Source organism: Mobula birostris, chromosome 5 (genome assembly GCF_030028105.1).
Source record: "Mobula birostris isolate sMobBir1 chromosome 5, sMobBir1.hap1, whole genome shotgun sequence".
NCBI lineage: Eukaryota > Metazoa > Chordata > Chondrichthyes > Myliobatiformes > Myliobatidae > Mobula > Mobula birostris.
The window spans coordinates 39,373,456-39,397,082 of record NC_092374.1 but is presented as its reverse complement, the minus strand read 5'-3'; the positions used below and the strand labels follow the sequence as shown (position 1 = coordinate 39,397,082).

The 23,627-nt window shown below is 41.3% G+C and overlaps 1 protein-coding gene across 4 annotated transcripts in view; it reads left to right on the top strand.

Moving 5' to 3' along the window:
• Window positions 1-23,627, top strand: part of arhgef28a (Rho guanine nucleotide exchange factor (GEF) 28a) — a 379,030-nt gene that overhangs the window by 276,900 nt on the left and 78,503 nt on the right. For all 4 annotated transcript variants that reach the window (XM_072257921.1, XM_072257920.1, XM_072257923.1 and 1 more), the window contains 3 exons: window positions 274-350; window positions 5,916-6,094; window positions 17,237-17,328. In XM_072257921.1, coding sequence (XP_072114022.1) covers window positions 274-350; window positions 5,916-6,094; window positions 17,237-17,328 — 348 coding nt within the window. The remainder of the gene's footprint in view (window positions 1-273; window positions 351-5,915; window positions 6,095-17,236; window positions 17,329-23,627) is intronic.

The window sequence follows — 23,627 nt, the reverse complement described above, 5'->3', positions numbered from 1 at the left end:
AAATAAGCATTGCCATCATCGATGGATGTGATCTCATTCAACACCTGCAGTATTCTGTCCACTCCTGTGAACTTGCTGTTTGCAATTCATCTCCTGTTTCTGACCCCCAATGGTAGTGGTTTTAAGAGGTGGTACTTTTCACTAGGTGAAGGAGTGGAGGAACATTTCATACACAAGCTGCTTAAAGCCAGGAAAGAAATGGGGAGGGAGCATTCCATAAATAATTTGGGATGAGACAGTGTCCTTGTTTTAAGTGTTGTTACTTTGTTTCAGATATCACTGCTCTGCTCCTTACCGATGTGCTGATTTTCCTGCAGGATAAAGACCAAAAGTATACGTTTGCCACTGTGGTAAGTGCACCGTGGTTTGTCTTAAGATTGTTTTACCACCGAAGGTCAGGAAAGAGTCTGTGGAAATTCTGTCTCTTGCTGGTACAGAGAATTCCGGTTTATTGGGCCATCGAATCAGGGCAGCTGCTAATCTGGGACAACTCTTAAAGAATCGAGAAAATAGCCGGGATTCCCTTTGTTTATTTTGGACACTATGCCATTTAATTGGGACAGGAGGCTATTTAATTTTCTTAAGTTTTTATTTGGAGATATAGGCCCTTCTAGCCCTCAAGCTGTACTGCCCCACACCCCCTGACAATCCGGATTCGACACTAGTTAGAAACCGCTGCCAAGCAGTTTATAAATAGTGTCAGTTGTGTACGTTCGTTGTCAAAAAGCAGTGATTTTTCTCACTGATAGGTGGTGAGAAATAAGCAGTAAGACAATTTGGAACTGTTTTGCTGTCTGTGGTTTCAAGCATTCAGGCTTGGAGGTGCCAGAAACGGCTGGGAGTGAAAATGAAACTATTTCACTACTTCAGTAAATTAGGAATTACAAAGAATTTGAAGGTATCAACAATCATCTTGATCGTTAAAATGAAAATGAAGATTTTGAGGATGCAATCATCGAAAGCATTGTATGATGGCAGTCTATTATCTGCACTGGGTGTCTGTGCTGACTTTGTTCATTTACAGTCAGTCAACAGAATACAGCAGCATACACTAGATCCATCGATAATTATTAGGAGCTAGTACAGAGTTTTATAGTACTGTAGAGGTGTTGGTAGTGTTCTAATTTGTTCTGTAATTAATTTGAATACATAATATGGCAGGGGGATGGGAACCAGGATGATAGAGCTGAGGATGAGCAGCTGGTTTACAAGTAGATGATGGATGTGAAATGAATGTAAAGAAGGACAAGCCAATGAATGGGTACAAATGCAGACAGAGTAAAGAGTTGAATTGTACCACAGAGGAAAAATTCAAAAGGGCAAAGCATGCAGAACTGAAGGTGATGTATTTAAATGCATAGCATTCGGAATAAGGTGGACGAACTTGTGGTGAAATAGAGATTGGTCAGTATGATGTTGTGGCCATCACCGATTTGTGGCTGAAAGAAGGCCATAGTTGGGATCTTAACATCGAAGAATATGCTTTGTATCGAAAGGACAAGCAGAAAGGCATAGGTGGTGGTATGGCTCCGTTGGTAAGAGATGGAATTACATTTTTAGAACGAAGTGACAAAGAGTCAGAGAATGTTGAATCTTTTTGGGTGGAATTAAGAAACTGCAAGGTAAAAAAAAGCCATTATGGGAATCATATATAGGTTTCCAAATAGTAACCAAGATGTGGAGCTGAGATTGCAAAGGGGGCTGGAAAGAGAATGTCATAAGGGTAATGTCACAATTGTATTCAGGGACTTCAATATGCAAGGGAATTGGGAAAATCAGGTTGGTGTTGGATTGCAAGAGGGAGAATTTGTTGAATAACTACAAAATGGCTTTTCAGAGGAACTTGTGCATGAGCCTCCTCGTGGAAAGGCTATCTTAGATTTGGTGTTGTGTAATAACCCAGATCTTATTATGGAGCTTAACCTAAAGGAACCCTTAAGAGGCAGTGATCATGATATGATTGAATTCATACTGCAATTTGAGAGGGTGCAGTATAAGTCGCACATATCAATATTGCAATGGAATAAAGAGAATTACAGAGGCATGAGAGAGGAGCTTGTTCCGGTGGATTGGAGGAGGATACTGGCGGAGGTGACAGCAGAGCAGAGGTGGCCGAAGCTTCTGGGGATAGTTCACAAGGCGCAGGATAGATATTTTCTACAGAAGAAGTTGTTCCCAAATGGCAGATGTAAGCAAACGTGGCTGACACAGGAAGTTAAGGACTGCATAAAAGCCAAGGAAAGGGCATATAAGGTAGCAAAAGTGAGTGGGAGGTTGGATGATTGGGAAGCTTTTAAGATATAACAAACAAGAGAAAATCCGCAGATCCTGGACATCCAAGTAATGCATAAAAATGCTGGAGGGACTCAGCAGGCCAGGCAGCATCTATGGAAAAGAATAGAGTGCTTGACTGCCTCCAGCATTTTGTGTGTGTTAAGAAAAAAGCTGTAAGAAGAGAAAAGATGAACTATGAGGGCAGAGTAGCCAATAATATAAAGCAGGATACTGAAAGTTTTGAGAGTTGATATTGAACCACTGGAAAATAATGCTAGTGAAGTATAATGGGGGACCAAGAAATGGCAGATGAACTTAATGGGTACTTTGTATTAGTTTTCACTGTGGAAGACACTAGCGGTGTGCTAGAGATCAGTGAGTATCAGTGAGTAGGGGTGCCACTGTAATTACAAAGGAAAAAGTGCTAGGCAAACTCAAAGGTCTTAATGTGGATAAGTCACTTGGACCAGATGGACTACATCCCAGAGTCCTGAGAGAGGATGCTAAAGAGATAATGGACTCTTTCAAGAATCACTTGATTCTGGCATGGTCCCAGAGGACTGGAAGATTGCAAATGTCACTCCACTCTTTAAGAAGGGAGGAAGGCAAAAGAGAAGACATTGTAGGCCAGTTAGCCTAACCTCTGTGGTTGGGAAAGCGTTGGAGTCTATTATGAAGGATGAGGTTTCAGGGTACTTGAAGACTAATGATAAAATAATTCAAAGTCAGCATAGTTTCTGTAAAGGGAAATCTTGCCTGATAAATCTGTTCTTTGAGGAAGTAACAAGCAGGGTAGACAAAGGAGAGACAGTGAATGCCACTTACTTGGATTTTCAGAAGGCATTTGATAATGTGCCACACATGAGGCTGCTAAACAAGATAAAATCCTATGACGTTACAGGAAATATACTGGCATGTATAGAGGAATGGCTGACAGGCAGGAGACAGCGAGTGGGATAAAGGGGCCTTTTCTGGTTGGTTACCAGTGACTAGTGGTGTTCTTCAGGTGTCAGTATTGGGACCGCTACTTTTCACATTGTTTTTCAATGATTTACATAATGGAATTGATGGCTTTGTGGCAAAGTTTGTGGATGATATGAAGACAGTTGGAGGGGTAGGTAGTGCTGAGGAAGCAATGGATTACAGCTGGACTTCGACAAGTTGGAAGAATGGGCAAAAAAGTGGCAGGGAGTACAGTGTTGGGAAGTGTATGATGATGCATTTTGGTAAAAGGAACAATAGTGAAGGAATGGCTAACAGGCAGGAAGCAGTGAGTGGGATTAAAGGGGGGCCAAATGGGGAGAAAATTCAGACATTAGAGGCGCAGTGGGACTTGGGAGCCATCGTGCAGGACTCCTAGAAGGTTAATTTATAGGCTGAGTCTGTGGTAAAGAAGGCAAATGCAATGTTGGCATTTATTTCAAGGAGAATAGAATATAAAAACAAGGAGGTTATGCTGAGGCTTATAAGACACTGGTCAGGCTGCGCGGAGTATTGTCAACAGTTTTGGGCCCCATATTGCAGAAAGGATGTATTATCATTGGAGAGAGTTCAGAGGAGGTTCACAAGGATGATTCTGGGAATGAGGGGCTTAACATATGAGGAGTATTTGGCAGCTTTGAGCCTGTACTCACTGTAATTTAGAAGAATGCAGGGGAATCTCATTGAAACCTACTGAATATTGGAAGGACTTAATAAGATGCATATGGAGAGGATGTTTCCCATGGTGGGGATATCCAGAACTAGAGGGCACAGCCTCAAATTTGAGGTGTGACCTTTTAGTCAGAGGTAAGAAGGAATTTTTTTTAGCCAGAGAGCAGTGAGTCTGTGTAATGTCCCTCACAAACAAGAGAAAATTTGCAGATGCTGGAAATCCAAGTAAAACACACAAAATGCTGGAGGAACCCAGCAGGCCAGGCAGCATTATTGGAAAAGAGTACAGTTAACATTTTGGGTCAAAACCCTTCAACAGGACTGGGTTTGCCGAAGGGTTTGGGCCTGAAATGTCGACTGTACTCTTTTCCATAGATGCTCCCGGCCTGCTGAGTTCCTCCAGCATTTTGCGTGTGTGGCTGTGGAATGCTCTGCAACAGACTGCAGTGGAGGCCAAGTCCTTGGGTGTATTTAAAGAGGAGGTTAATAGATTCCTGATTGGTCAGGGCATCAAAGGATATAGTGAGAAAGTAGGTGAATAGGGTTGAGTGGTATCTGGAATCAGCCATGATAGAAACATAGAAAACCTACAACACATTACAGGCCCTTCGGCCCACAAAACTGTGCGGAACATGTCCTTATCTGAGAAATTACCTCAGGTTACCCATATCCCTCTGTTGTTCTGAGCTCTATGTACCTGTCCAGGAGTCTCTCAAAAGACCCTATTGTATCCGCCTCCACCACTGTTGCCGGCAGCTCATTCCACGCACTCCCCACTCTGTGCGGAAAAAACTTACCCCCGACATCTCCTCTGTACCTACTTCCAAGCACCTTAAAACTGTGCCCTCTCATGCTAGCCATTTCAGCCCTGGGAAAAAGCCTCTGACTATCCACTCAATCAATGCCTCTCATCATCTTACACAACTCTATCTGGTCATCTCTCATCCTCCGTCGCTCCAAGGAGAAAAGGCTGAGTTCGCTCAACCTATTCTCATAAAGCATGCTCCCCAATCCAGGCAACATCCTTGTAAATCTCCTCTGCACTCTTTCTATGGTTTCCATATCCTTCCTGTAGTGAGGTGACCAGAAATGATGGAATGGCTCGATGGGCTGAATGGCTTAATTTTGCTCTTATGTCTTAAAGTCTTATGGTCTTATAAATTGTTACTCAGTTAAATAGTAATTTCTCATTTTTTAATATATTTTATATATTGGGGCTGCCAATTAATTGGGCCAAAATGTACTGGTACCGATGTGTCCCATTTAACCGCAATTCACGTTATATAGATCAGTAATTAGTCATGCCTTCTGTCCCTCATATACATAGTTGAATATAATGACCTATGAAATAGCTACAATACTTGATGCAGTTAATTGTACTCTCACTTACTGTGTGGTATATTGTATATAAATGAGTCATTTGGTTAGAGGTCATAATGACATCATGTAGAATACTAACACCAAGATTAAGGGAGTTCCTTGCACTGCTGTAGTATAAGGTAAATACTTCTGTTTAAAACTCTGCTACCCTGTAACTTATTAATATGTTGAACTAACAGGACTCTAGAAGTATCCAAAATCCATCCTAGGGTGTACTGCATTCTGCTTTACTGCCTTACTGCATTGACTGGTTCCGTAGAATTCTGCATATCTCCACCCTTTCAACAGCAGTCTTGTCCCTCTGCAATATAGGATCTGTTCCTGTGAACTCCAAATTCATCAGGTGCTTCAAACTTTACTTTTTATGTAAAACCATGATTCCTTATTCCCACATCCAAAATCTCTGCTCCTGTCTCTGTCCTCCCTATGTGTTTGTTTTTCCACTTCCAGACTGAATTGCTTGAAAAAGGATATAATTTAATTATTAAATTAACATACAGTATTGAAATTTTCTTTGCATTAAATTAGGACCACACAACAATAAGACTAAATTACATTACAGCTTGCTTATTGTTTATTCACCTGTCCTTTTTAATTATTCATGCCAGGACCAGAAGCCTGCAGTTATCTTACTGCAGAAATTAATTGTCCGTGAAGTTGCAAATGAGGAACGAGGAATGTTCTTGATCAGTGCTTCATCTGCTGGACCGGAAATGTATGAAATGCACACGAACTCAAAGGAGGACAGGAATAACTGGATGAGGCTGATCAGGATGGCAGTAGAGAGGTACGGTAACATGCACCATTTGCACGTCAGATGGGGAGAAGTGAAATTATTTGAAAAAAATCAAACGTCTGTTGTATATGATATAGTGCAGTTTAATTTCTGCCTTAATTTAGGCACAATGCATCTAATGGGAGATCATTTTCTTCAAGCACTGAGTATGATAAATTGGAAAGGCAAACTTAATCAGAATTGTTCATTAAGACACTGTTTTTGTGCATGTATAATCCATCTCGAGTTCAGTGATATTTGTGGCTCCCTTCAGTGATCTGAGCATCTGTCTAACTTTATGAGAATTTATTCACAATACCCTCAATCTGCTTATCCCATAGGATTTAGCAATTATAAGACCTAGAAAAGAAAATCATGAGTTTTCTGCTAATGTTTCTCATTGTCTCTGAAGATGGACTGTGAGATTGGGGCAAAGCACACAAAATGCCTTTTGAGAAGTCCCTTATGAAGAGTTTTGGCCCAAAACTTCAACTGTTTGTTCATTTCCATAGATGCTGCCTGACCTGCTGAGTTCCTCCAGCATTTTTGTGTTTTGCCTTGGATTTCCAACATCTGCAGATTTTCTTGCGTTTCTGTGAGATTAGGTTTGTTACAAAATGTTAAGAAGCTTAATTTCCTGTTAGCTAATTTACAGAACATAATTACAGTTGGGTTCATCATTACACCATAAATCTAAAAATGCTTGAAGCATTAATTCCTCTTGAATATCACTGCCTTCAGAGCCTCTGCTGTGGTGGGAGTTTGTGTTCTTATGGCTGTATTTTTTATGGAATTGTCTTTCTCAGATTCGGCTGGCTGATTAACAAGCACCACCACCTTTACTTTCATCTCCAGAATGTTGTTTCACAAATAGTAATCTAACCTTAACCTTGCAGATCTGATTTCTATAGCATTGTCAGTTTGATAAAAATTACGTTTCTGGACCAGGACAGCTTACCCCATTTTGATTATAGTATCTGGCCAAAGTTCATCTATGAATGTGTGGTGCTGGGACTTACTGTGAAACATTCTATTTACTCCCCTATTCTTTCTGCCATATCTTCCAATGTCTACTCTCCGCTCTCCTCTGGAAATGTTAGATTTCAAACTGTCCTCACTCGAAGTTCAATCACATAATATTCTCCTTCCTTTCCTCTTCCGCCCTCTGCACTTTGACTCTTCAATCTTCCAGAATATCATAGTCATAGAGAACTACAGCGCAGGAACAGGCCCTTTGGCCCATCTAGTCAGTGCTGACCTGTTTTTCCCTAGTTCTATCTCTCTGCACCCAGACCATAGACCTCCTACCACTTCTTCATGGACCTATCTAAACTTCTCTTAAATGTTACAGTTGAACCCACTTCCACTAGCAGTGCATTTCACACTTGCACCACCCTCTAAGTGAAGAAATTCCCCCTCAAGATCTCCTTAAATACTTCATCTTCAACCCTAAACCTATGACCTCTAATTTTAGTCTCACCCAACCTCAGGAGATAAAGCCTGCAAGTATTTACCTTATCTTTCTCCCTCATAATCTTGTATATCTCTCCAAGATCTCCCTTCCTTCTCCTATGCCTCAGGGAATCAAGTCCTAACCTATTCAAACTTTCCCTGAAACTCAGGTCCCCAACCCCCAGAAGCATCCTTGTAAATTTTCTCTACCCTCTTTCAAGCTTATTGATGTCTTTCGTGTAGGTAGGTTTCATTTCAAATTTGGTTCTGTTTGACTTCCTAAACCATGCCTCCAACAGCTCTGTTCCTGTATTCAAAGATATCTCATTCCTGCTCTTTTCCAAGTACTTTTAATTCTCCCATGGTTTTAATTGTTGACTGGGTTATCCATGGTCATTATTTGTGAACCCAACCTTGTGCAGAATACAGAGGACATTCTGTCTTAGCTCAATAATTTAGTTACATTACATTGGAAACAATGAAAGAGTCAGGGACCACTACAGCACAGAAGTAGGCCCTTCTGCCTATCTACTCTGTGTTGGCCTCAACTTCTGCCTTGTACTGTCTACCTGCACTAAGACCATAATCCTCCATATATCTCTCATCCACGTATCTACTTCCCTTAAAGAACAGGCTATAAGTTTCTTATTTCCTCTGTAGTTTAAAAATATTTCTGAGACCAAACCTGGTATTAATTAATAGAGATACAAAACAGTGTAGAAACAGTCCCTATGGCTCAACATGCCCACGCTGAACACGGTACCCAACAATCTTGTCCACTGGTGTTGTCAAGCACCAAGGATTTGGCCCATATCTTTTTAACTTCTCCTATCTATGTATTACCCAAATTTCTTGTAAATGTTGTCATTAACATGGAGGTGATGGAGGTCCAGTTAAAAATCCATGAATATGGTTGCATTTTTCAATAATTGAATTTAGCATTAGATACATATCAGTTATGTCAAGGTTTAAGAATTATGTCAAGATTTAAGAACCTTCTTTACTGGATGCTGCACCATGCTGTATTTTTCATAGTTAGAGGAATCTTTTGAATTTAAAGTGGATTTAAAGCAATACTCATCCCCTTGCAATTATTTGATTCCTTCAGGAGATCAGAGTGTTAGAGGATCACCATTATTCAATGGGAGTGGCTCAGCTATGTACCCAAAACTCACTGCAAAGTTTTCTATCTAACATATTTACATAATGAAATGAACAGCAGACTTTTTAAAAACGCAAACATGAGGAAAGCTGCAGATACTGGAGTTTCAAGCAACACACATAAAAGTTGCTGGTGAACGCAGCAGGCCGGGCAGCATCTCTAGGAAGAGATGTTGCTTGGATGTTTCGGACCGAGACCCTTTGTCAAGGCTAACTGAAAGGAGAGCTAGTAAGAGATTTGAAAGTGGGAGGGAAGGGGGAGATCCAAAATAGTAGGAGAAGACAGGAGGGGGAGGGATGGAGCCAAGAGCTGGACAGTTGATTGGCAAAAGGGATATGAGAGGATCATGGGACAGGAGGCCCAGGGAGAAAGAAAAGAGAGAAGCGGGGAAAGCCCAGAGGATGGGCAAGCGGTATAGTGAGGGGGACAGAGGGAGAAAAAGGAGAGAGAGAAAAAGAATGTGTGTATATAAATAAATAACAGATGGGGTACGAGGGGGAGGTGAGGCATTAGCGGAAGTTAGAGAAGTCAATGTTCATGCCATCAGGTTGGAGGCTACCCAGACAGAATATAAGGTGTTGTTCCTCCAACCCTGAGTGTGGCTTCATCTTTACAGTAGAGGAGGCCGTGGATAGACATATCAGAATGGGAATGGGATGTGGAATTAAAATGTGTGGCCACTGGGAGATCCTGCTTTCTCTGGTGGACAGAGCGTAGGTGTTCAGCGAAACAATCTCCCAATCTGCGTCAGGTCTCGCCAATATGTAGAAGGCCACATCGGGAGCATCGGACGCAGTATATCACCCCAGCCGACTCACAGGTGAAGTGTCGCCTCACCTGGATGGACTGTCTGGGGCCCTGAATGGTAGTGAGGGAGGAAGTGTAAGGGCACGTGTAGCACTTGTTCCCCTTACAAGGATAAGTGCCAGGAGGGAGATCAGTGGGGTGGGATGGGGGGGGGACGAATGGACAAGGGAGTCGTGTAGGGAGCGATCCCTGTGGAAAGCAGACAGAGGGGTGGGGGGAAGATGTGCTTAGTGGTGGGATCTTGTTGGAGGTGGCAGAAGTTACAGAGAATTATATGTTGGACCCTAAGGCTGGTGGGGTGGTAGGTGAGGACAAGGGGAACCCTATTCCTAGTGGGGTGGCGGGAAGATGGAGTGACAGCAGATGTGTGTGAAATGGGGGAGGTGCGTTTGAGAGCAGAGTTGATGGTGGAGAAAGGGAAGCCCCTTTCTTTAAAAAAGGAGGACATCTCCTTCGTCCTGGAATGAAAAGCCTCATCCTGAGAACAGATGCAGCGGAGACGGAGGAATTGCGAGAAGGGGATGTGAGAGTCAGTAGGCTTATAGTAGACATCAGTCAACAAACTCAGCATGCATGCAGAAAGCAGCGCCAATGCAGTCGTCGATGTAGTGAAGGAAAAGTGGGGGACAGATACCAGAATAGGTTTGGAACATAGACTGCATTGGCGCTGCTTCCTGCACGCATGCTGAGCTCATTGATTTCATTAACTTTGCCTCCAACTTTCACCCTGCTCTCAAGTTTACCTGGTCCATTTCCGACACCTCCCTCTCCTTTCTAGATCTTTCTGTCTCTATCTCTGGTGACAGCTTATCTACTGATGTCTACTATAAGCCTACTGACTCTCACAGCTATCTGGACTATTCCTCTTCTCACCCTGTCTCTTGCGAAAATGCCATCCCCTTCTCACAATTCCTCTATCTCCGCTGCATCTGCTCTCAGGATGAGGCTTTTCATTCCAGGACGAAGGAGATGTCCTCCTTTTTTAAAGAAAGGGGCTTCCTTTCCTCCAGCATCAACTCTGGTCTCAAATGCATCTCCCCCATTTCACGCACATCTGCTCTCACTCCATCCTCCCGCCACCCCACTAGGAATAGGGTTCCCCTTGTCCTCATCTACCACCCCACCAGCCTCCGGGTGCAACATATAATTCTACGTAACTTCCGCCACCTCCAACTGGATCCCACCACTAAGCACATCTTTCCTTCCTCCCTCCCTCTGCTTTCCACAGAGATCGCTCCCTACGTGACTCCCTTGTCCATTCGTCCCCCTATCCCTCCCCACCGATCTCCCTTCTGGCACTTATCCTTGTAAAGGGAACAGGTGCTACACATGCCCTTACACTTCCTCCCTCACTACCATTCAGGGCCCCAGACAGTCCTTCCAGGTGAGGCGACACTTCACCTGTGAGTCAGCTGGGGTGATATACTGTGTCCGGTACTCCCGATGTGGCCTTCTATATATTGGCGAGACCCGATGCAGACTGGGAGATCGTTTCGCTGAACACCTACGCTCTGTCCGCCAGAGAAAGCAGGATCTCCCAGTGGCCACACATTTTAATTCCATGTCCCATTCCCATTCTGATATGTCTATCCACGGCCTCCAATACTGTAAAGATGAAGCCACACTCAGGGTTGGAGGAACAACACCTTATATTCTGTTTGGGTAGCCTCCAACCTGATTGCATGAACATTGACTTCTCAGATGTCCGCTGATGCCCCACCTCCCCCTCGTACCCCATCTGTTATTTATTTATATACACACATTCTTTTTCTCTCTCTCCTTTTTCTCCCTCTGTCCCCCTCACTATACCGCTTGCCCATCCTCTGGGCTTTCCCCGCTTCCCTCTTTTCTTTCTCCCTGGGCCTCCTGTCCCATGATCCTCTCATATCGCTTTTGCCAATCATCTGTCCAGCTCTTGGCTCCATCCCTCCCCCTCCTGTCTTCTCCTATCATTTCGGATCTCCCCCTCCCCCTCCCACTTTCAAATCTCTTACTAGCTCTTCTTTCAGTTAGTCCTGACGAAGGGTCTCGGCCCGAAACGTCAACCGTACCTCTTCCTACAGATGCTGCCTGGCCTGCTGCAACTTTTATGTGAACAGCAGACTGGTAGTTTGGGAAAATGTATGTTTGGAAACTAGGCAATTACTGTTGACAATTGGAGCACTAAATCATGAGATTCATGTGATTTGATTTGGATTCTTTCTTGTAAATGAAATTGGGAAGGGAAGCTTCTTTATATCAATACTGCAATGAACTCATTCTCTGTGGTTAGCTGACTAGTGTACTGGTATTTGGTTTCAAAAGGAATTCGTGAAAATGAATCAGTGGTGTAGAGACCATGGGCTACGTTCTAAATTTATTGTCTTTTTATGTTAAAATCTTGCATGAAGAATTGCAGATTTGAATTCATTATTTAACTATGTGCTTTACATATAATTCAGTTGCAATCTGATTTAATAGTCATTTTTCCCTATTTAAAAAATCATCTTGTGATTACTTAGACAATCTGATGTGGATCCAGAGATTCCAGACAGTGAGGAAAAGGGCATGTAGAGTTTAACCTTGCATTGTGTGTTCAAGTGCTTTCTGCTTAGAAAGATTAGAGCATGTTGACATAAGCTTGATGGATGTTGTGCATCTGTTTCAGCATAAAGAGCCTTTGATCTGCAATTTTTACTTATTGGATGTGAGGAAGTACAAATGTGAAGAAGAATCTAACAAACTCTGTTTTGGGTATTTCTGTGTAGGAAATGCATTTAAGAAAGACTTGTATATTTACTTGTAAAATCTATGTCCAAGTCTTTCCTAAATACATTTCCCCTACTGTTCATGCATCCCCACAGGTGAGCTAAAACAAAAACTGAAATGTTGGAAGAACTCAGCCAGTCCAGCTCCATCTGTGGTTAAAAAAAAGTTAATGTTTCAGGTTAATGACCCTTCCCCAGTTGAGAAGAAGGGTCATTGATCCAAAACGTTAACAATTTTCTCTTCCGATAGGTGATTATTTGCAGCATTTTCTGTTTTTCATTAAGATTTCCAGCATCTGCAGTTTGTATGATTTTCACGTCAGTGTACTCTGTCATGCAGCTACTTGGGACAAAACTTGACAAAGACGATTGCATCCTTTTCCAGACCTCTTGGCAAATACAGCAGTCCACAAAGAGGTGGGCAATCACGTGATCTTCACCGCAGCCTGCTCTAGGGTAGCATGTGTTGGGAATGAAACTGTGACCATGCAAGAAGCACCTGACTGGGAGGTCCCCTCACACGACCAGTCAAGTGAGGTCTCAGTCCTTGTTGTTGAGTTCTGCCGATAAGTTATTCTGTCAAATGGTTCTGAATGTGTGTTTTGGAAACCTTCCCACAGGATCCATCATGTCCTTCTCCCACAGGGCTTGCAGGAGGCCCTTACAGCCCCCACTGCCTGAAAACCTTGTGGTCAGAAGTGTTTTTGTGCGTAAATCGATCTATGGGGAAAAGGTAGTGCAGCAATGTCTCACAGGCACTGCAAAGGCTTTGTGAGAAATGACCGCTGTATGGGGGTGGGTCCAGTGAAACAGCCCCTTAAACCCTTGCACATGTGAATTGTTTAAAGAGGAAGCATTAGTGGATTTGGTACCATGTAAGAGTATGTACTGGTTTATGGCACGATGAGTATCTTAACAGATGTAAAGAAATACTAATTGTATTGTTTCCTGTGTATATATATTTTACGATTGAAATATGTTTTTGAAATGAAGTAAACCTCAGGAAATTAGCCCTGCAATTAATTTTTCCTGCTCCTGATAATTGTCTGGTGACACCTAGTGGTAAATGCATTTCAGTAAGAAAATGGTTAAAAAGGAAATTGTATATTTGATTAGGATTAAGAACTTAAAGGTTAATTTTGGAACTTTTCAATATATTAAAAAGATTAAGGATTAAGTAAATTTATCAGTGTGTGCCATTTTATCACCTCAAACTTTCCCTGCCTTTCATTGGTGATTTGTGATGCAAAACCACATACCTGTCTTTCTCCATATCCCTTAACACTTGGATCTCAGAATTATCTAGATCTTTAAATATCTAGAAAACTAGATTATCTAGATACCTAGATTTAAAATTATGATTTACCTAGTGAAAGTTGCATCAGTTGTATTATATCTTCAGTTACCCATTTCTTCTTACTTTTTTGTTCTTTTCGTGGGATGGTTTCTTTTGCAGCTACAACCATGGATTCCTTCAGTATGTCCCAGGAAGATTTGCCTCCTTCATCCTGCAGCAATTGAAAACGGTTTTTCACCTTGATTGTGTATTCTGTTTTCAGATGAGGGTTGTTTTGTAGTTGTTGATAATCCAGTGGTTCTGATCTTTTTGGTTTCTTTAATTTTCTCATCTTTATTTTCAATTGATGCAACAAAAACAGACCATCAAACTAAGAGACAGCGAAGAATACAAACAACTTGATAAGACAATAAAAAGAAAATGCAGAGAAGCTAGAGACGGATGGCTAAATGAGAAATGCTCAGAGATAGAAATGCTACAAATCCGTAACCCTGGGACAAAGTTGATGCACAATAAGATTAAAGAACTAACGGGAAATTACCTTGCTTAGCAAGTGGATGCATCAAGGCAAAAGATGGCAGCTTAATTATGGACGAAGAGGAAATCCTAAACAGACAGACAGAATATATAAAAGAACTTTTTGAAGACCACAGAGGAGAAAAATCGAACATAAAGAAGAATCTTGAAGGACCTGGCATTCTAAAATCAGAAATTCGAGCAGCTGTAAATAAAACAAAACATAACAGAGCAACTGGTCCAGACAACATAACTGTTGAAATGATACTGGCCTTAGAAGATTTTGGAATAGAGAAAATAACAGAAATAGCAAATGAAATCTATGATCATGGGGAGATAACTGATGATTTAAGTAAATCAGTGTTCATCACACTTCCAGAGAAAGAGGGAGCAACAGAATGTGAGTTACATCGTACGATAAGCCTGATGAGCCACGTGGCAAAAATTATTCTCAGAGTAGTCATGATGAGAGCAAGACGCTGTATTAAACCAGAAATCAATAAAGAACAATGCGGCTCTGTGGAAAACACTGGAACCAGAGATGCAATTTTCATGCTACGGATGATCTGTGAACGAGCCATCCAGGTACAAAAAGACATCTACCTATGTTTCATTGAATATACAAAAGCTTTTGACACTGTCAGACAGCAAGATCTTCTGGAAATGCTTCAAGATCTTGACATAGATGGGAAAGATACACGTTTCTTAAGAAACTTATACTGGAACCAGACAGGATCCATCAGAATAGAAGGAGAAGTGAGTGAGTATGTGAGTATGATGAGAGGAGTCAGGCAAGGTTGTGTCTTTTCACCAGACTTATTCTACCTGTATAGTGAAAATATCTTGAGAAGTATCAAAGACATCAAAGGATTCACAATTGGAGGCCATAATATAAATAACATCAGATATGCTGATGACATCGTACTAATGGCTGACTCAGAGACAAAACTTCAAGAACTACCCACTGTTGTGGCAGCAGAAAGTAATCGCAGAGGCCTCTCAATCAACACCAAGAAGTCAGAAAGCATAGTCACCTCCGGAAAGACAAACACCTCACAATGTGTGATCAAGATCGGAAATACAGACATCAAACAAGTCAACAAATTCAAATATCTTGGCAGCCTAATAACAATGGCAGGTGCGACACAGATATCAAATACAGAATAGCAATGGGGAAAGAAGCTTTCCAAAAATGAAAACCATATTAACAGACAGGAAGATGAGCATGTACACTAAAAACAGAATATTGCAGTGCTACATTTATTCTATCCTGACTTATGGAAGGGAATGCTGGACCATTTCCCCAGCAATGGAAAAGAGACTAGAAGCAGCTGAATTATGGTTCTACAGGAGAATGTTAAAAATATCATGGACCACACACACATCAAATGAAGAAGTTCTCAGAAGAGCCCAAGCAGTTCGATCACTCATACCAACAATAAGAGAGAGGCAACTCAGATTCCTAGGACACATCATGCGGAAAGATGAACTAGAAAAACTCATACTCTCTGGAAAGATTGAGGGGAGTAAACCTAGAGGATTATGTACATCAAAAGCATAGCCAGGTGGCTACACATCGAGGAAATGGAAGTCATCAAAAAGACGAAGGATAGATCTATATGGAAAACCATGGTCACCAAAGTCCACATCGGATGTGGTACCTAGACAGACAGACAGTGAAAGTTGTTTGCTGGCAATAGTCCCAAGTTTCCACTATCCTATAAAAGAGGAAGTGTTTTAATAACTTCAGACCTGAAAATGTTTAGACTATGCTAAATCCCTGCAGAAAAATAGCTCATGGATCATTAAAAGGGGTGAATTTTGATGACTAATTAATGACTCATAAAATTAAACCTGTAAGGAAAGAGCTGGACAGTGATCAGCAAGGAACTGATCTCATTTGCCAGCCTCACTCGCTATTATCCGAATCACTCAGTCTGCACTTAAGTAGTACAGGCTTTTGGACAAATGCTACTCAGATAAAACAATCCTAACCGTTATTGTCAAAATCCTTTGCTGCCACAAGTCAAAGTTCATGATTGTTTTTTTAGTTACACAGCATGGAGCCAGGCCCTTTGGTCCAGTTTATCTCTGTGGACCAAGATGTCTGTATGAGCGAGTTCCATTTGACTGCATCTAGCCTATACCTCTCCAAACTTTTTCTCTCTGTATGTCTGTCTGCATGGCTTTTAAACAAAGTAATTATACTTGCTTCTGCAGCTTCCCCTGGTGGCTTGTTTCAGATACCCTCCACCCTCTTTGTGGGAAAAGTTTCATCTCAGGTCCCCTTTTAAATCACCTTCCTTTTAAATCTTTCCCCTCTCCTAAGCCTTTTCCCTCTTGCATACACACATTTACACAACTTAAAGATGAATAAATCTTGACAGCAAGCTCGGGTACCCCTAGTTTGCTAACAAATGACTCACATTCGATAACTTTTCCTAAATCTATATAAAAAAAAAGTTGCATTTCTGACATTCTGAAACATTCAAAGCAGTAAAAAGTAATCTATTAAATAATTTAAAAATATTACCAATTAGTAAAATTTTTTTTACAGAATTTGATCATGTAAACAGTTCAAGAAACAAGCAATTAGAGCAAGACTTGACTTAATCTCTCACCCATTGCTTTGCCTTGAAATTTATAATGTTATTTGAGTGTATTCCTCAGTAAAATTTGTAAAAACATTGGTAAGTAGGTTTGAGTCTTCTGAATTCATGTATGCATGCAGAAAATCTCAAACTGACAGCATATATGTAGGGAAACGCTAACAATTCCCTGTAGAATCTGGGACAGTATGACAGAGCTTTTCTGGTAGTCCACAGTAATGAGGTGATCTGTGATGCCAGTGTGTTTTACTAATCAAAAGGTATCTCAGTTAATTTAGGTGGAAGTTGGAGTACAAGTAAATCAGTCACTTGAGAAAAATTTCTATAATTCATGCTAGTTGAAGATGTACAGCTGCTCCAATCTGTGCTTGTCAAAGTGATTTCCAGCACTGATTTCCTCATTTTAGCATTTTTAAATATTTATTTTACAATATGCCAATGTGCTGAGATATACTCAATGAAATCTAGCCACCTTGTTCTGCATTGTAAGTGAAAACTTGCATTATTGATGCAGCAATGTATTCTCAATGTTCCTTTTGTACTTTTTACTCTCACTGATAAAAGTTGCCCCGAGGAAGAGGAAGAGCGGCTAAGTGAATACGAAGAGGACAAGCGCATTTCTGAGGCAAGAGCAGCCAGGACCCGGAAATTCCAAGGTACTTGCATAATGGCTGGGTGTTCTTTGTTCCATTGTCCTTAGTAAACAAATTAAGTGCAGTTTCAGGAAAACGCTTGCAATTTTCCATAACAGGAATCAATTTCTATAGCAGTGCGTAAAACAGATTTATTTAGGTAACTTCAGAGTAGTTATGTTTGGCATGATAAGTGCTAGACTTAAACACAAAGCATTAAAGTTAAAAATGTCAATGCAGGAAAAGAAAACATAAACATCATCTTAATTCATTTGAGGAGTGAGGCATTCTCATAATAGAAGATGTTTAATCAAGATACAGGGAAAGTATAATTTTTCCCACCCTTTTGTAGTCACTACCTAATTAATTTTCTGATTTGTGGCAAACGTAAAGCTCTGATGTCAGAAGCTCAGGGAAAAGTGGCCATTATGTATGGGATTTATTTTAATGTGGTCATAACAAGGAAAATATAACATTCAACTTCTAAAAAGTTGTACTGTCTCTGATCTTCTGAATTATAACAATGTGTTAGGTCACAAGCACAAAATGCTAGAGGAACACAATGGATCAGGCAGCATCTATGGAGAAGAATAAAGAGCTGACATTTTTGGCCGAGACCCTTCATCAGGATGTGATGAAGGGACCTTGTGCAGGTCCTTATGAAGGCTCTCGGCTGAAACATTGGCTCTTTATTCCTCTCCATAGATGCTGTCTGATTTGCTGAGTTCCTCCATCATTTTGTACGTGTTACTCTGGATTTCCAGCATCAGCAGAGTTTCTTGTTTTTATAATGCACCTCTGTAACTCCCTCTGCAATTGGATCCTTGATGCCCTCATTGAGATACAACAGACTGTGCGGATCAGAAGTAACGTTTCCTCCTCGCTGACAGTCAACACTGGCGCACCTTGTGGATGCATGCTTAGCCCACTGCTCTACCCTGTCTACACCCACGACTATATGGCTAGACACAGGTCAAACACTATCCATATATTTACTGACAACACAACTATTGTCAGATGGTGACAGGGGGGCATATAGGAGTGAGACAGATCAGCTGGTTAAGTGGTGTCGCAGCAACAACCTTGCACTCAAAGTCACTAAGACCAAGGAATTGATTGTGGACTTTCAGAAGGGGAAGTTGAGGGAACATACACCAGTCCTTATCGAAGGATAAACAGTGGAAAGTCTCAGCAGGTGCAAGTTCCTGTGTGTCAACATCTCTGGAGATCTATCCTGGGTCCAACATATTGACGAAGTTACAAAGAAAGAATGACAGCAGCTGTATTTCATTAGAAGTTTGAGGAGAATTAGTATATCACCAAAGATACTTGCAAATTTCTACAATTATACCATGGACAGGATTCTAGCTGGTTACATCAGTGTCTGTTGTGGAATATCCACTGCACAGGATCAGAAAAAGCTTCAGAAAGCTGTCACCTCAGCCAGCTCCATTGTGGCTACGAGCCTCCCCATCATAGAAAACATAGAAACATAGAAAATAGGTGCAGGAGTAGGCCATTCGGCCCTTCGAGCCTGCACCGCCATTTATTATGATCATGGCTGATCATCCAACTCAGAACCCCGCCCCAGCCTTCCCTCCATACCCCCTGACCCCCATAGCCACAAGGGCCATATCTAACTCCCTCTTAAATATAGCCAATGAACTGGCCTCAACTGTTTCCTGTGGCAAAGAATTCCACAGATTCACCACTCTATGTGTGAAGTAGTTTTTCCTAATCTCGGTCCTAAAAGGCTTCCCCTCTATCCTCAAACTGTGGCCCCTCGTTCATCGAGGATATCTTCAAAAGGCAATGTCTCAAAAAAGTGGCAACCATCATTAAGGACCCCTTCACCCAGGACATGCCTTTTTTTCATTGTTACCATCAGAGAGGAGGTACAGGAGCCTGAAGACACACACTCAACATTTCAGGAACAGTTTCTTCCTCCTCGTCATCAGGTTTCTAAATGGACATTGAACTCATGAACACCACCTCAGTATTTTTTCCTCCCTTTTTGCATTACTTATTTAATTTATGTTTTTATGTATACTTATTGTAACTTAGTTTTTTATTATTATGTTTTACAATGTACAACAAATTTCACAACATGCCAGTGATATCAAACCTGAAAAAAGTGTGTTAGGTTAGTTAATTTGTGCTTTCCTGCAGTTAAACTTCCTATGGCACCATTTGAAGAGAAGAGGGGGAATAAGACCATAAGATATAGGAGTGGAATTAGGCCATTTTGCCCATCAAGTCTGCTCCACCATTTCATTATGGCTGAACCATTTCCCCCTCAGCCTCAATCTCTTGCCCTCTCCCCATATCCCTTCATGACCTGATTAATCAAGAATCTGTCGACCTCTGCCTTAAGTATATGCATTCACTTGGCCTCCACAGCTGCCTATGGCAACAAATTCCACAGATTCACCACTCTCTGCCTAATGAAATTCCTCCTCACCTCTGTTCTAAATGGACTTTCCTCTATTCTGAGGCTGTGTCCTTTGGTCTTAGATTCCTCCACCATAGGAAACATCCTGTCTGCATCCACTCTATCAAGGCCTTTCAACATTCGATAGGTTTCAATGAGATCTGCCCTCCTTCCCATTAGCTGGGCCAATATTCATTCCTCAGACAACATCAGTAATCTAGTTGTGGTCCCATTTCTGAACTGAGTTTGATTGACCAAAACCGTTGGTGCCCAAAAAAAATCTGGCAGAGGGGGCATGCAAATGTGCATTGTGTACGTTTAGGATATCACTGCACATCTCTAGCTTGAGTGTGGGATCTAGAAGGAGGGCAAGAAACAACTTTAACAATCTTAGTGAAGCATGATGAGTCTGAAATAAAAATAAAATTCTGGCTGCTAATGGTGGAGTGATTCAATTCTGGGCTGATCAAAGGGCAAAATTAGAGTAATCTGATTATTTTTGAAGATAAGACAATGACAAGAGAAAAGCTATGTAAGGATTTGAAAACAACATGGAGTCTTAAGTTGAGAGTTTCTTGATTAGCTAGTGTAGGTCGGTGAACACAAGGTTGAATAGTTGGGGTTGGCATTAGGAATCAAGTACAAAGACAGAGAAACTTGGCATTCTGTTGATGTGGTCAAGTACAGAGTTAATCCATACAGCAACCGATGCTATTATGGAAGGTGTGCAGACAGGGAACATGACGGAGGTGCTGACATTGATATGTTATTTGAAATTTATCTCGGGGTCAGAATTGACAGCCAGGTTGCTTTCAGATAATTGCCATGGAGAGGGAGCAGACTTGTGACAGGAACTGAGAAGTTATTGTTTCCAGATTTCCCTTTATGTACTTAAATACTCATGGAAAATCTAATGATTTATAAACAGCAGAAGAGTCAAGGGAGATGTAGATGAAACAGCAGGTTTTTAAAAGCATTGATGTTTCAAGTCTTGGCGATTTGAGTTTATTCTCAAGGGCACCAGTACAGTGCAACGAAAAACTTGCAGCTGCATCACAGGTATTTAGGTGCAGCCACCACAAAGAATATACAGTAAATGAGACACAAATGATATGTAAAATTTTACCACATGGCGAAAAAAAGACTGAGCAAAAGCAAGACTTTAGTGCAAAAAGAAACAAAGAGCCAAACAAAGACAAATTCATGGCCGTAGGTCATGAGGTCTGTAATGTTCCTTTTTTGAGGTAAGGTTAGAGTTGTGTAAGTTCATTCAGGAGCTGGAGGGTTTCAGAAAAGTGTTGGATTTCATGCCTTCTGCCCGATGGTAACGGTAACAGTGTTTGTATCTGATTAGTAGTTGAATGCTGTTGCTGGAAGATGATGGCATCAAGGATAGACTCTTGAGGGGTCACAAAGGGAATGGTGTAATTGGGCGATGACTGTATTGACAAAAATGCAGGCTGGTATATTCCAAGTCAGTGGACAATAGTTAAAGACTGATGTTGTTAATCTTGTCACAAGCTTCACATAGCCTGACAGAAGCAAGAAGATTACCCTTTTATAAGGACATAGGAACATATGAACTAGGAGCAGGAGTCGGCCATCTGGCCTGTTGAGCCTGCTCCACCATTCAATAAGTCATGGCTGATCTGGCTACGGACTCATCTCCACCTACCTGCCTTTTCCTCATAACCCTTAATTTCAAAAATTGCAGAAGACATAATTAATGACTGTTTTAGTACTGTACTGACAGAAATCTTACTAGACAGATTAACAGAATTCTGTGAGAGGTGGCTTTGAATTTGGGGGGCTGCAATATTTTCAGGAACCTTAGAGAGGGAGGGTAGAGAGTGATTCAAGAAAAAAGAACGCAAGAAATGGGAACAGGAAGCTATCTGGCTGTTCAGACCTACTCCGTCATTCATAAAGTTCATGTCTGATTCTTCCACCTTAGCTCCATTTTCCAGCAGTTTTCCCATTTCCCTGGATTAACTTAAAGTCCAGGAATCTACTAATGTCTGTTTTGAATAAACACCAGAACCCACCCTGACTCCCGCCATCCGTGGTGGCCTCACCAAGGTCCTATACAATTACAGTAAGACTTTCTTCCTCCTGTAATAAATTCCTTAATATTAGAAAGGCTGACATGCCATTAGAAATGGACAGCCATAAGAGCCAAGAGAAATGGAGCAAATTGGAATAATCAACTGAGTTGAAGAGGAGCAGGTGTCGAACAATATGTGATTTTGTGACTCTGATATCAAGCACTCTGCCACCGTGATGGTATGGACACACTTAAAATGAATTCTGTTTCTGTTAGAAACATATTAAAACTCAAATTAAAAACAAAATGCTGAAAATCCTCAGCCAATTGAGAATGGCCATGTGCACGGGAGGTGGGGTGAAAAAGACAGCAAAGATTCAGGCTGGTTCTAGGCATGGCATATTTGCTGAATATAAAGAGGCCACACCTGTGGAAGGAGGAACAGAATTCATGTTTCAGGCTGATGACTTTCCATCAGATATTTCTATTGAAGGCATCATGTTTGAGGTGGCAGAAATTATGGATCGGGGTTCCCAACTTTTTTTATGCCATGGACCCCTGCCATTAACTGAGGTGTTTGTGGACCCCAGGTTGGAAACCCTTGTTACAGAGGGTGACGTATTGAATGTCTGTGGGGTGGAATGAGAAGACAAGGGAGCCCTTATCCTTATTTAGGTGGCAGAGAGAAGGTGAGGGCAAAAGAATGAGAAACTGAAAGGGATGTGCATTACAGCAGTGTAACTGTATAGGATGGGAAAATCATAATTAAGGAACTAAGTGTACACCAAAAGTACAGATGTGAAAGGTGGCGTCCGAAGAACAAATATGAAAAAACTGGTGAAGGTTCTCGGCCCAAATTGTCGACTCATTTTTCCTCTCCATCGATGCCAGACCTCCTCAGTTCCTTCAGCATTTTGTGTGCGTTGTTCTGGAAAAACTGGGAAAATGCAGAGGAAATCTTAAACTGTGCAGAATGGGAAGGAGTGCAGTCACCATTCCTGGAAGCTATTTGGCTTTTGAAATGTTGAACTGAAATTGGATGTCAAAAGTCTCTCCACTTGTTAATAGCAATAGCAGATTGAAGTGGTGCTTAACACAGATTAAAGTTCCAGCTAAGATCAGAACTAATCACCCTTCTCCTTTAGTGACAGTTACTGGATTTCCTGTAGCAATATGGCATTTAGCCTCCCAGTATCCCTACCCGAGCTTAAAGTCCCCTCGACAAAAATGTTAGAACCTCATATATGCAGCATTAACTCCTGGTTCCTAGAAAACAAACTTTTCCTTCCTAGTAACCACTTTGCCTGTCATTTCTTCCTTGTAACTGTTAGAATCTCATTTTCAGCAAGCTGCTTCTACTATGAGTTCTTCAACCTCTCTCTCAGGGATTAATAGCATTGTTTGTTGTCAGTAGATACACCTTTCTTCCTAAAATACTCTAAGTTCAAGCCTTTCATGAGATTTTCTCTATTGCTGTTCATATCAGTACCCACAATTTCCAGGCATTCCTTGGTGTCCACTACAGTTCTAAAAGGAATGACACTGGTTGATGAAGGATCAGAGCCAAGTCTTTTGAGACGAGCAGGGTATCTGCTTCCTGCACACCACCCACAGCCCCCACTATATCACCGGTCTGCAAGAGAAACCATTGAGGAAATTCAGTTCTAGAATAAATATTTTGTATCTTCACCAGGAAAAAAATGCTGTAAACATAGACATTTGTATTTTCTGAGGAAGGTGATTTATACATAGAAGATAAATGAAGGAAATATATAATGTGCTATAGCAATTACCATTTATGGCTCTGCAATTCTAATATTGTGTTAGTAATAGACATGTCATTTCTAT